This window comes from Stigmatopora argus, chromosome 24 (genome assembly GCF_051989625.1).
Source record: "Stigmatopora argus isolate UIUO_Sarg chromosome 24, RoL_Sarg_1.0, whole genome shotgun sequence".
Classification (NCBI taxonomy): Eukaryota; Metazoa; Chordata; class Actinopteri; order Syngnathiformes; family Syngnathidae; genus Stigmatopora; species Stigmatopora argus.
In genome coordinates, this window is record NC_135410.1 from 2,500,484 (window position 1) to 2,514,074 (window position 13,591).

General features: G+C 47.2%; 2 protein-coding genes across 5 annotated transcripts in view; one reads left to right on the plus strand and one right to left on the minus strand.

Annotated features, from left to right (window-relative positions):
• gmds (GDP-mannose 4,6-dehydratase) overlaps nt 1-13,591 on the minus strand; it is a 159,072-nt gene that overhangs the window by 66,290 nt on the left and 79,191 nt on the right. For both annotated transcript variants that reach the window (XM_077594608.1, XM_077594609.1), the window contains exons 5-6: nt 12,870-13,062; nt 8,277-8,381 (exon numbers count right to left, since the gene is read on the minus strand). In XM_077594608.1, the coding sequence (XP_077450734.1) occupies nt 8,277-8,381; nt 12,870-13,062 (298 nt within the window). The remainder of the gene's footprint in view (nt 1-8,276; nt 8,382-12,869; nt 13,063-13,591) is intronic.
• Nucleotides 3,350-6,034, plus strand: LOC144069395 (uncharacterized). Of its 3 annotated transcripts, none has more exons than XM_077594779.1 (4): nt 3,350-4,789; nt 4,857-5,127; nt 5,222-5,702; nt 5,773-6,034. In XM_077594779.1, exons 1-3 carry the CDS (start codon nt 4,081-4,083, stop codon nt 5,256-5,258), a joined length of 1,017 nt encoding a protein of 338 aa, XP_077450905.1. In that variant the 5' UTR covers nt 3,350-4,080; the 3' UTR covers nt 5,259-5,702; nt 5,773-6,034. The 3 variants fall into 3 exon arrangements, with proteins under 3 accessions (XP_077450905.1, XP_077450903.1, XP_077450902.1); XM_077594777.1 differs by having other exon boundaries at nt 5,226-5,702; XM_077594776.1 differs by having other exon boundaries at nt 4,857-5,702.

Consider the following 13,591-nt stretch of genomic DNA (forward strand, 5'->3'; position numbering starts at 1 on the left):
GTCACCTCGTGTTGCTGTTTTTGTTTAAAAATATGCTCCATGGGCAAATAGTAGCATTGTTTCTTTTTTTCAGTTTAAAAGATTGGCATACATTCCACTCATCAAAATCATATCTTGCTCGTTTCTATCAGCATTGCTCAATGATGATGATAGACATTACTTTAGATCTGAGAGGACTTGTTTTCTTTGTTTCACTAACTCTGTGCCAAATCACGCTCATCGGGTGTGAGGTGAGAAATAAATTCCACCTGAAATAGGATCAAAGGTAGTTAAAATAGACAACACTGACTTCATTGTATTCTAAATTATGGATTACATTTGTAGACCTTTTAATTTCAGATATCGAGACGTGCCTGAAAGGTTGGCAAGGCACGTGGAGGAGTAAAAGATCATATGTCGGTTAAGCCTTGAAGAATCTGACTATCTGAAGTTGGCTGTAGTTCAACAATAAAAAAAAGAAATGAGTCATTCACTATTTTTCAGTTGATCCGAATTGAATGTTGGCACTCGGTGAGTGAGACAGATTTTCAGGTACCTCTCCAATAAATATGATTTTACAAACATTGCATGGTAGTATATCTAGATAGTTTTAAAGTTTTTAACCATTAATGAAGGACTTATCTAATCCAGAGTGATAAAAGTTAATTCACATGAGGCTGGCCTAAAAAAATATTTGTGTGTGACCAAAGTGCTTATCTTCCTCAGGACCAGTTGAACTTGCTGTGATTGACCAACAGTAAATTGCCCTGGTCCTGAAGTAAACCAGCCCCAGACCAATCACACTGACACCGCTATGCGTTATTTGCTGTCATTTTCACTCCAGATGTAGTGGGCTGAACACTTTCCAAGGGATTCTATTTTTGAATCATCAGACCACACAATGAATCTCCCCAAGTCTTGAGAAACATCATTATCCTGCTTTTTTCGGCTGCTAATGACACGACGACAATAGACAGGCATAGCCATGGCCAGAAAAACTAAGAGCGGTGATTCCAGCAAGCCTGTTTATAATACTATCGTCTCTAATGCAAGTATGTTTCACTGTTGCACAAGAAAACTGTGGCTTTTGCTTTTTCAAAAAGAATGCCAAAATTATAAAAGTTGTGAAAAGGACTTTTCTAGTTTTGCACCGGGGACAGTGGAAAACTGTCATTTTTTGTGTCCCAAACCTCGGAAACCTTGAAAAAATAAACACATTGGTGAAATGTTTAAAAAAAATAAAAAAATAATCAATTCCATCATATATGTATATATCCGTCGTGTGTATGTGTCTGTGTGTGTGTCTGTGTGTGTGTGTCTGTGTGTGTCTGTGTGTGTCTGTGTGTCTGTGTTTGGGTGTCTGTGTGTGTATCTGTGTGTGTGTATGTGTGTCTGTGTGTCTGTGTCTGTGTGTCTATTTCTGTGTGTCTATTTCTGTGTGTCTGTTTCTGTGTCTGTGTGTCTGTCTGTGTGTGTGTCTGTGTGTGTCTGTGTGTGTGTCTGTCTGTGTCTGTGTGTGTCTGTGTGACTGTGTTTGTGTGTCTGTGTGTGTGTATCTGTGTGTGTATGTGTGTCTGTGTGTGTGTCTGTGTGTCTGTGTCTGTGTGTCTATTTCTGTGTGTCTATTTCTGTGTCTTATTTCTGTGTGTCTATTTCTGTGTGTCTGTTTCTGTGTGTCTGTGTGTCTGTCTGTCTGTGTGTCTGTGTGTTTGTGTGTGTGTGTCTGTGTGTGTGTGTCTGTGTGTGTGTGTCTGTGTGTGTGTCTGTGTGTGTGTCTGTGTGTGTGTCTGTGTGTGTGTCTGTGTCTGTGTGTCCCAAACCTCGGAAACCTTGAAAAAATAAACACATTGGTGAAATGTTTAAAAAAAATAAAAAATAATCAATTCCATCATATGTATATATCCGTCGTGTGTGTGTCTGTGTATGTGTGTCTGCGTGCGTGTGTCTGTGTGTGTGTCTGTGTGTGTGCGTGTGTGTCTGTGTCTGTATCTGTGTGTGTGTGTGTCTGTGTGTGTGTCTGTATGTCTGTGTCTGTCTGTGTGTGTGTCTGTGTGTGTGTGTCTGTGTGTGTGTCTGCGTGTGTGTGTGTTTGTGTGTGTGTCTGTGTGTGTGTTTGTGTGTGTGTGTGTGTCTGTGTGTGTGTCTGGGTGTGTATCTGTGTGTGTGTCTGTGTGTGTGTCTGTGTGTTTGTGTGTGTGTCTGTGTGTGTGTCTGGGTGTGTATCTGTGTGTGTGTCTGTGTGTGTGTGTCTGTGTGTTTGTGTGTGTGTCTGTGTGTGTGTGTGTCTGTGTGTTTGTCTGTCTGTGTCTGTCTGTGTCTGTCTGTGTCTGTCTGTGTCTGTGTGTCTGTGTGTCTGTGTGTGTCTGTGTGTGTCTGTGTGTGTGTGTGTCTGTGTGTGCATCTGTGTGTGTGTCTGTGTGTGTGTGTCCGTGTGTGTGTCTGTGTGTCTATTTCTGTGTGTCTATTTCTGTGTGTCTGTTTCTGTGTCTGTGTCTGTGTGTGTGTATCTGTGTGTGTGTCTCTGTGTGTGTCTGTGCGTGTGTGTCTGTGTCTGTGTGTGTGTCTGTGTGTGTGTCTGTGTGTGTGTGTCTGTGTGTGTCGGTGTGTCTGTCTGTGTCTCTGTGTGTGTGTCTGTGTGTGTCTGTGTGTGTCTCTGTGTGGCTGTGTGTGTCGGTGTGTGTCGGTGTGTGTGTCTGTGTGTGTCTGTGTGTGTGTGTCTGTGTGTGTGTCTCTGTGTGGCTGTGTGTGGCTGTGTGTGTCGGTGTGTGTCGGTGTGTGTGTCTGTGTGTGTCTGTGTGTGTGTGTGTCTGTGTGTGTGCCTGTGTGTGTATGTGTGTGTGTCTGTGTCTGTGTGTGTGTGTCTGTGTCTGTGTCTGTCGGTGTGTGTCTGTGTGTGTCTGTGTGTGTCGGTGTGACTGTGTTTGTGTGTCTGTGTATCTGTGTGTGTATGTGTGTCTGTGTGTGTGTCTGTGTGTCTGTGTGTCTATTTCTGTGTGTCTATTTCTGTGTCTATTTCTGTGTGTCTATTTCTGTGTGTCTGTTTCTGTGTGTCTGTGTGTGTGTCTGTCTGTGTGTGTGTCTGTGTGTTTGTGTGTGTGTGTCTGTGTGTGTGTATGTGTGTGTGTCTGTGTGTGTGTCTGTGTGTGTGTCCCAAACCTCGGAAACCTTGAAAAAATAAACACATTGGTGAAATGTTTAAAAAAAATAAAAAATAATCAATTCCATCATATGTATATATCCGTCGTGTGTGTGTCTGTGTATGTGTGTCTGCGTGCGTGTGTCTGTGTGTGTGTCTGTGTGTGTGCGTGTGTGTCTGTGTCTGTATCTGTGTGTGTGTGTGTCTGTGTGTGTGTCTGCGTGTGTGTGTGATTGTGTGTGTGTCTGTGTGTGTGTTTGTGTGTGTGTCTGTGTGTGTGTTTGTGTGTGTGTGTGTCTGTGTGTGTGTCTGGGTGTGTATCTGTGTGTGTGTCTGTGTGTGTGTGTCTGTGTGTTTGTGTGTGTGTCTGTGTGTGTGTCTGGGTGTGTATCTGTGTGTGTGTCTGTGTGTGTGTGTCTGTGTGTTTGTGTGTGTGTCTGTGTGTGTGTGTGTGTCTGTGTGTGTGTCTGTCTGTGTCTGTCTGTGTCTGTCTGTGTCTGTGTGTCTGTGTGTGTCTGTGTGTGTCTGTGTGTGTGTCTGTGTGTCTGTGTGTGTATCTGTGTGTGTGTGTCTGTGTGTGTGTGTCCGTGTGTGTGTGTCTGTGTGTCTATTTCTGTGTGTCTGTTTCTGTGTCTGTGTGTCTGTGTCTGTGTGTCTGTGTGTATCTGTGTGTGTGTCTCTGTGTGTGTCTGTGTGTGTGTCTGTGTGTGTGTCTGTGTGTGTGTGTCTGTGTGTGTCGGTGTGTGTCTGTCTGTGTCTCTGTGTGTGTGTCTGTGTGTGTCTGTGTGTGTCTCTGTGTGGCTGTGTGTGTCGGTGTGTGTCGGTGTGTGTGTCTGTGTGTGTCTGTGTGTGTGTGTCTGTGTGTGTGTCTCTGTGTGGCTGTGTGTGGCTGTGTGTGTCGGTGTGTGTCGGTGTGTGTGTCTGTGTGTGTGTCTCTGTGTGGCTGTGTGTGTGCCTGTGTGTGTATGTGTGTGTGTCTGTGTCTGTGTGTGTGTGTCTGTGTCTGTGTGTGTGTCTGTCTGTGTGTGTCGGTGTGTGTCTGTGTGTGTCTGTGTGTGTCGGTGTGTGTCTGTGTGTGTCTGTGTGTGTCTGTGTGTGTCTGTGTGTGCCTGTGTGTGTCTGTGTGTGTGTCTGTGTGTGTGTCTGTGTGTGTGTCGGTGTGTGTCGGTGTGTGTCGGTGTGTGTCGGTGTGTGTGTCAGTGTGTGTCTGTGTGTGCCGGTGTGTGCCGGTGTGTGTCTGTGTGTGTCTGTGTGTGTGTCTGTGTGTGTGTCTGTGGAGGCTGAACCCTCGCCAGGTTAGGTCGGAGGAGGAGCCCCCAACTCTCCTACCTCCCTCCTGCATTGTGGCTAGTATGAGGACGGGGCTGGAGGCCGAAGTACTGAGTCCCCAAGATTCGAAGCCGGACCCAAGACGAGGTACGCAGAAGGACCTTTATGTTCCGACCCCAATGCTTTCCAAGGTGCTTGAATGGGCCCCACACCTCCCGCCTGACCTACCACCCGGGCCGACGTTAAGGGCAGATACACGATCCTTCGTGTGTGCCTGCCACGTGTCCGAGCGCAACAAGTCCTCCACCAAGCCGAGCTCCGGTCTACTCCGTCCACTCCCAATTCCTAGCCGTCCTTGGTCGCACATTGCAATCGACTTCATCACAGGCCTTCCTAAATCCCAAGGTAACACCGCCATACTAACCATCGTTGACCAGTTTTCCAAAGCTGCACACTTCATTGCCCTCTGCAGACTACCTTCAGCCCAGGAGACGGCCGCCCCCCCTTACGCAGCATTTTTTCCGCCTGCATGGAATCCCGGCTGACATAGTCTCGGACCGGGGTCCACAATTGACCTCTCACGTCTGGTCTGCCTTCTGTTCAGCCCTCATGATCCCAGCAAGCCTCTCCTCGGGTTATCATCCGCAGACTAACGGTCAGTGTGAGCGCACCGATCAGCAGTTAGATGCAGCGACCACCCATGCCGATCCAACCACCTGGAGCGACCAGCTGCCCTGGATTGAGTATGCCCACAACTCCCACCCTTACTCCTCCTCCACCCTGCCCCCTTTCAAGTGTTCCCTGGGCTATCAACCCCCCTTGTTTCCTTCCCTGGAGGCAGATATTGCCGTGCCCTCCGTCCAGGCACACCTGACCAGATGTGGCCGTATCTGGGAAAAGGCCCAGGCTGCGCTTCAGCACGCTTCCACCCGTGCCCAAAGGCATGCCAACCGCCGTCGTGCAGGCACCAGCCTACGTCGTCGGTCAAAGGGTATGGCTGTCCACCCGAGACCTCCCCCTAAGGACTGAGTCCCGGAAGCTGTCCCCCCGCTTCATCGGCCCTTACGTGATCAAACGGGTAATAAACCCATGCACCGTGCGCCTCAAGCGCCACCGCCCCTCCGCATCCACCCCACCTTTCACGTTTCCCAAGTCAAGCCTGTCATGACCAGATTGGTGGCTGGTTGTGCCTGCCACCAAATCACAGGCACAGTCCTAATCACTCAAAGGCTTCCAAGTGCGATTCATCAGCCAGTGGCGAATATTTAAAGCCAAGAAGACCATGACCACGCTGCTAGATCGTCTCAATCAGTTCACGGTTAAGTACCCTCTTGTATTTTCTCCTTGCCTGCCTCTTCTAATCTACGACCTCTTGTTTTTGCTCCCAGGATCCCGACCACGCTCAGCCCCACGACCACGGAACACGGACAACGATATACTTCACGGTTACCTTCCATGACTAACTACTCGCCTACGCTACTCCCTTTTGTGCCTTTACGCGTCTCTTGGACGATTCTAATAAAGATTCGAGAACCAGACTTGCTGCCCTTGCCTGCTTTGGGGTCCTCCACCCCCCGATCGTAACAGGGCCAGGGGGAGCGGGGGCTGTATGCCTCCTCTGTGTTGGCATACAGCAGGTCCAGGGTTTTGTGGTCCCTGGTATAGCATTTCACATACTGAGTGAAGGTGGGGAGAGTAGTAGCCAAGGAAGCATGGTTAAAATCACCGGAGATAAGATGGAGAGAATGGACTGTGACGTCTGCAGCCGTGAGACAGTAGCATGAAGAAGCTCGCAAGCAGCTGCCGCATTGGAAGAAAAGGGACTATACGCAGTTATCGCGATATTGTGCAAGAACTCCTGCAAGATGTAAAACAACGTGATGCTAACAGCTACTAGCTCGACATCTCAAGTACAAAGTTGCTTTCACCATAATGTACCCCCGGGCTACACCATCTGCTATTAATAATAATAAAAACAGCTAGTCCCCCACCTTTCCTCCTAGCGTTCTCCTCCGCTTTTCTGTCCGCCCTCACCAGTTGATAACCATCCAGGGTGATGAGTGAGTCCGGTGTTAGTTCATTCAGCCAGGTCTCCGTGAAGCACATAAAACAATACTCCTGATATTCCCGTTCCAGCCTGGTAAGTGCCGTTAGCTCTTCCATTTTATTGGGGAGAGCTCTCACGTTCGCCATAATAATAGATGGAATGCTTGGTTATGAAGCGTCCCTTCTTCTCCCGACACTTTCGTCCAGCTCTGCACCCCCTTCTCTTCCTCTTTAACTCTGCAGGTATTTCCAGGGGCATCCAGGTGTTGTGTAGCTCTAACAGCTGATCCCGTATGTAGGACAGCGGAGGGATGGCTGAATGGATTTTAAACACGTCCAGAACTAGTAGAAAGAAACTAAACTAATACAACAAAGACTGCCTCTCATGCGCGACTGGTGGACTAGAGTCATAAAAGTCATAAAAACATTTAAGTATAAAGTAAAGTATTAAAACGTAATAAAAAGATATAAAAGCTGTAAAAAAAAAGAGTAAAAGCTGACGGAGAAACTGTCACTAGCTGCCACTTGAACGTGCCATTTTGTGCATTTTTGATGCTGTTCATCTCATCTCAATTTCTTCTTATCCGAGGTCAGGTCGTGGGGGCAGCAGCTTCAGCGGGGGAAACCCAGACTTCCCTCTCACCAGCAACTTTATCCAGCTTTTCCGGGATGATTCCAAAACGTCCCCGGGCCAGCTGGGAGACATAGTCTCCCCGATGCGTCCTAGGTCCCCGTCTCCTCCCGGTGGGAGGTGCCCGGAACACCGCACAAAGGAGATATCCAGGGGGAATCCAAATTAGATGCCCGAGCCAACTCATCTGACTCCTTTCGATCCGGAGGAGCAGCGGCTCAACTCCGAGCCTCTCGTTGGTGACAGAGCTTCTCCCCTTATCTTTAAGGGAGACTCATTAGACCGTGCGGAGGGAACTTATTTCAGCCGCTTGTATTCAGGATCCTATTCTTTCAGTCATGACCCACAGCTCGTGACCATAGATGAGGAGGGGAACGTAGATCGACCGGTAAATAAAGAGCTTTGCCTTTTGGCTTAGCTCCTTCTTCACCACAACGGACCGATGCAGACTCCACATCAATGCAGACGCTGCAGCGAATTGCCTGTTACCCGCTCCATTCTCTTCCCTCCCTTGTGAACAAGCGTTTGCGGTCGATTGGTCGCCGGTCTTTTGGTCGCCCGGACCGCGACAACGGGCGACCAAAAGACCGACGACCAAAAGACCGGCGACCAATCGACCGCAAATGCTTGTTCACAAGGGAGGGAAGAGAATTCCCAATCACGCCCTTCCAGGTCTCAATCATTCCCAATATGAGTATTGAAGTCCTCCAGCAAAACAAGGCAGTCCCGAGAAGGAGCACACTCAGCACCCCTTCTAAGGACTCCAAAAAGGGTGGGTACTCTGAGCTGCCATTTGGTGTATAGGCGCAAACAACAATCAGGACCCGTTCCCCGACCAGAAGGGAGGGATGCTACCCTGTCGTCTATTAGGGTAAACTCCAATGTACAAGCATCAAGCAAGGGGATATATAAGTATGCTCACACCTGCTTGGCGCCTCTCACTGTGAGCGACTCCATAGTGGAAGAGTGTCCAACCCCCCTCAAGAAGAGTGGTACCAGAACCAAAGCTGTGCGTAGAGGTGAGCATGACTACATCGAGCCAAAACTTCCCAACCTCACTGACTCAAGCTCTTTTCCAACCAGAGAGGTCACAGACCACCAAGGATACCTCCTTTGGCTGCTGCTCAACTATCGGTGCACCAGACCTCCTTGGCCTGAGTGGATAGGAAGGTGATGCTGTTTAAAATTATATATTTTATAATTGTGTGCACTCACCTCTACGTGGACTCTCGTGGTTAAAGAGGATCCCATTTACAGCAAACATGTTGTAGGCCTCTCTGAAGTTTACCACAATCCAGTAGGCATACAATTTAGCAGCACCTTCATAAGACAAAGTGTCAAAGGTACAATAAATATACAGGAAAATAAAATACTTTATTTTATAAGCGTCATTTCGTTGGTATGGGGATGACTGGTTAGCCCGTCCACCTCACAATTCTAAGATCAAAGGTTTAATCCTGGCTTCCGGACTTTCTGTATAAAGTTTGAATGTTCTCCCGATGCCAGTGTTGATTTTTTACAAGGTACCCTGGTTTCCTCACATATCCCAAAAGCATGCATAGTAGGATGATTGAACATTCCATATTCTCTGTAGATGTGATTGTGACCAATCATACAGGTCAGCAGATTCAATTGATGAGAATGCGGGTGGTCTAGACAGGCTTCAGCATTAGTAGCAATTTTTTGCCTGGTTCTCGTGCCTAACCCACCTTTTCTTTGATATAACACGACATTGTTATGGGGTGGTTGTCTGTCTCCTTATGCCCTGCCATTCGCTGGACACCAATTCAGACGGAAGACACCCTAAAGGATAGTCTCCAGGAACTGCCGCGACCCTTGAGAGGATAAGCGGTACTGGCTTAGGATGGCAAAAACTGCACACATTATAAAATATGCAGGGGGAATGTCAACACTCTATTCCTTTCTCTCTCTCACACACACGCTCTCTCTCTCTCGCACACGCACGCTTTCTCTCTCGCACTCTCTCCCGCTCTCTCTCTCCCGTGCTCTCTCTCCCGCGCTCTCTCTCCCGCGCTCTCTCTCCCGCGCTCTCTCTCCCGCGCTCTCTCTCCCGCGCTCTCTCTCCCGCGCTCTCTCTCCCGCGCTCTCTCTCCCGCGCTCTCTCTCCCGCGCTCTCTCTCCCGCGCTCTCTCTCCCGCGCTCTCTCTCCCGCGCTCTCTCTCCCGCGCTCTCTCTCCCGCGCTCTCTCTCCCGCGCTCTCTCTCCCGCACTCTCTCTCCCGCACTCTCTCTCCCGCACTCTCTCTCCCGCACTCTCTCTCCCGCACTCTCTCCCACACTCTCCCGCACTCTCTCCCCCGCACTCACTCTTTCTCCCGCGCTCACGCTCTCTCCGGCGTGCGCACTCGCTCTCTTTCGCTTTCTCTCTCGCGCTCTCTCTCTTTCTCTTTCTCTTTCTCTTTCTCTTTCTCTTTCTCTTTCTCTTTCTCTTTCTCTTTCTCTTTCTCTTTCTCTTTCTCTTTCTCTCTCTCTCTCTCTCTCCCTCTCCCTCTCCCTCTCCCTCTCCCTCTCATTCTCCCTTTCCCTCTCCCTCTCGCTCTTGCTCAGTCTCTCTCTCTCTCCCTAACTCTGTCTCTCTCTCTGTTTCTCTCTGTCTTTCTGTCCCTCTCCCTCTCATTGTCTCTTTCTGTCTCTCTCCCTCTCATTGTCTCTTTCTGTCTCTCTCTCTGTGTCTCTCTATCTCTCTCTGTCTCTCTCTATCTCTCTTTCTCTAGTCTTTCTGTCTCTCTCTGTCTCTCTCTGCCTGTTTCTTTCTCTGTCTCTCTGTTTCTGTCTCTCTCTCTCTCGCTGTCTCTGTGTTTCTGTCTCGCTCTCTCTGTCTCACTGTTTCTGTATGTCTCTCTGTCTCTGTTTCTGTATGTCTATCTCTGCCTCTCTGTCTGTCTCTCTCTGTCTCTCTTTCACTGTCTCTCTCTTCTCTCTTTCCCTGTCTCTCCCTGTCTGTCTCACTCTGTCTGTCTCACTCTGTCTGTCTCACTCTGTCTGTCTCACTCTGTCTGTCTCACTCTGTCTGTCTCACTCTGTCTGTCTCACTCTGTCTGTCTCACTCTGTCTGTCTCACTGTCTGTCTCACTCTGTCTGTCTCACTCTGTCTGTCTCACTCTGTCTGTCTCACTCTGTCTGTCTCTCTCTGTCTGTCTCTCTCTCTGTCTGTCTCTCTCTGTCTGTCTCTCTCTGTCTGTCTCTCTCTGTCTGTCTCTCTCTGTCTGTCTCTCTCTGTCTGTCTCTCTCTGTCTGTCTCTCTCTGTCTGTCTCTCTCTGTCTGTCTCTCTCTGTCTGCCTCTCTCTGTCTGCCTCTCCCTGTCTGTCTCTCTCTGTCTGTCTCTCTCTCTGTCCGTCGATCTATCTGTCTCTCTCTATCTGTCTCTCTCTCTGTCCGTCTGTCTATCTGTCTCTCTCTGCCTGTCTCAGTCTCTCTTTCCCTGTCTCTCTCTTTATGTCTCTCTCTTCTCCCCACTCCGCGGTGTGGACGTCCTATCGTCATGCCAGCTTCACGACCGAAACTACGGCGCTAATCCCTCATAATGCCGGTTCATTTTTTTATTCCTTGAAGTCGGAGGCGGGGTGTCTTAGTCAACACGAAAATTTGCAGCTTAGCGCCTCAGAACATGGGAGGTTCTGGCTGTGTACAGCGGCGCATGTGCGCCGGTGGCCAAATGAAAGCGGCAGCGCTTCGTGGAGAAGAACGGTTGCTGCAATGTGCAGAACGGTAACCTGGGTGGAGACCAGCCGCTACATCTCGAACCTTTTCACCATTCTGCCGGACCTCACGAGAAATTCTTTTTATTTATTCACAGCATACAGATTGCCACAACACGCATACAGTGGGGCAAACTGTCTTTTCCAAGACTTTTGAGACTGTTGGAAGAATGCTTATAGGTCTGTAGTTGTTGGGTATTGCGGGATTCCCTGATTTAAGGACCAGTGTTATGACTGAGCACTTCCAGGGTTACAGTCTATTAGTTTCCTTCGGGCCTGGACAATGCCGGGGCACCGCTGTACCGCGACGCTGCAATCTGCAACTGCACGGCTCAATTTTTTTGAACATGCATATTTAACTCATTTACCAATTGAAGAATATGACATATTTTACTCCTTCTTTTTATTGCAGCTGTTTCATTTTGATATAGTACCACAGTAGGATTAAAACTATTGTTCTCAACTCAATTACAATGAACAAAAGGTCTTTTGTCTGAGTTTCTGCTTCAAGGTGTGGTCAAGGTGATAAGTGGTCCAGGTGATAAATGGTCCAGGTGAAACCAGAGACAAAGGAATCCCCGCGGAGAGGGCGACCAGGCCAGACGTGGATTCACGGGCAAGCAGATTCTAGGAGAGGACACCCCTGCAGAACGTCGTGGGACAGTCCACATATCATTAAACTCAGCGAATGAATATTCATCTTTGTTATACTATAATTGGGCAAACGCGGGTTTGGACTTTAGTCTCTTTCATCCTCCACTGAAGCACGGCGACGCTCAGCTGGTTTTATATTTGGGAAAGGGACCCGGAGCTCTGTAAGGATCAATATCAGGAATAAATCATCTGTGGAGTAACGCGCAAACCCTGGTCTCTTCCTTCGATGCTGAACACGCACAAGTTGTTAGACGGGATCAGACTGAGTTAAGGAATTATGGATAGGTGCTAAAACTGTACGTCTAACACAATCAATAAGGTCTCATCAGGATATATGTAAGGTGTCGAGAGCCTCCGACAGAAAACATTTATGACATTTCACAGCTGCTTGTTAAGTCCCCTTTAATGTTGCACTGCTTCAAATAAGGCCCGCTATGTTGGTCACGAGATACGTCTAAGCAGGCCTGTGTCCTACTTAAGTGACATAGACCAGTTTTTCCCAACCAGTGTTCCGTGGCACACTGGTGTGCCGTGAACAACGGTCAGGTGTGCCGCGGGAAATTACAAGAAGTCATACAATGTAATAGAGAGAAAAATGAATATGAATATAACATTGATATAAGATTGAAATTGAACTATTACAAGGTTAAAATCAAAATATGGTGACCGTTAAAATTAAATATTATACTATTACAAGATTCAAAATGTGAAACAGTCATTTTGTTGCTTATTTGTCTCTAACATGAACCGGAAGTTGTTTGGTTTCTAGGGCATCAACTATTGGCGATGTAAAGTCTGCATGAGGACACCATTTTTTTGCGTAATATTAGGAGATTTAAGTCATATTTGGAGAAAAGTCATAAAATTATGCAATTAATTTTTTTTTTGCATCCCTCGAACCGGAAGTGGATCAGGGTCCGCAGACGTTTGGTGACTTTTGGGTGCATTCAGTCTCTGTAAACAATTAGATTTGAAATCATTTTGGAGGCTTATGTGATTCCTGTTGATAAAACTTTGATGAGAATGACTACTGTTAATATAGGCAACATAGTTTTAAATTAAAAGATTTTCAGATGATGGTGTCCCCTGAGATTTTCTCAATGCAAAAAGTGGGCCGCAGCTCAAAAAAGGTTGGGAAACACTGACATGGACAACTCCCGCTCTTTCCCCCCCAACCAAAGTGACACGGAAAACATCCCCCCAGTTTTTAGCTCAGGGGAGGTTGGCTCCTTCAAAAGTAGATCTTGGCGCAAAACAGTATTAGTAACCTTGGTGTAAGATGATTGGCAAGCAGAAATAAGGATAATGTGCGTTTCCCATGAACCTTTGGATGTGATATTGGGAGAAGTGTCAATGAGTAGGACCTTAAATAACCAAAAACATGAAGCTCTATTGTTTGCACACATATTCTCCACATTGGATAAGAATGCATTACCGTAAGGTGAACGAGGGTAAAAGGGTGTGGTTTCCTTCTGTGGAATTTCCTGGACTTTTCCGTATAACTCGCTCGTGGAGGCCTGATAAAACTTCACGCTGTTGATCAGGCCACATGTCTTTACAGCATCTAAAAGACGAAGTGTTCCTACACCATCCACATTAGCAGTGTATTCAGCCAATTCAAAAGAGATCTAAAGAAGGGGCAAAAGAAAGACTCATACTCTGACCAAGTAAAAACAAAAATCCCATTCTGAATGTATGATTTTTGCTAGTGCATAAAATTTCATGAATACAGCAAGGAAAATATAGAGTTCAAAAGTTTGGGGTTAGTTTAAATATGTTTTTAATATATTTTTTAAAAACCTGTAAGACATTTTTGTGTTTCTCTATTTGTGTGGAGTATTCTCAAGAAATGTGGTTTCCACCCACATTCCCCAAAACAGGCACATTAGGTTAATTGAAGCACAAAGTCAGCAAGGAAAGGCTGCTCTTCACCCATGACCCTGAACTGGATGTGAAATCGTATATTACAAGAAGAGGTGCCCGGCTTCGCCGGTCCCACCTGCTTGTTAAGAACCAAAAGACAGTTATTCTCTTTTGAAAAATGGGTTAGATAAGATATTAAAATTTCAGTTACACACAGCACAGCAAACATTCATATACAATTATGATACAGAAGAAGTTTAGCACTTCAAATCAATCAAGCAAAATGTACACATA

Coding starts and splice junctions, on each gene's coding strand:
- LOC144069395 (XM_077594776.1), top strand. CDS start 4,081: ATGTGTGTGTGTCTGTGTCTGTGTGTGTGTGTCTGTGTCTGTGTGTGT. Junction 4,790..4,856: donor AGGCCTTCCTAAATCCCAAG/GTAACACCGCCA, acceptor TGCCCTCTGCAG/ACTACCTTCAGCCCAGGAGA.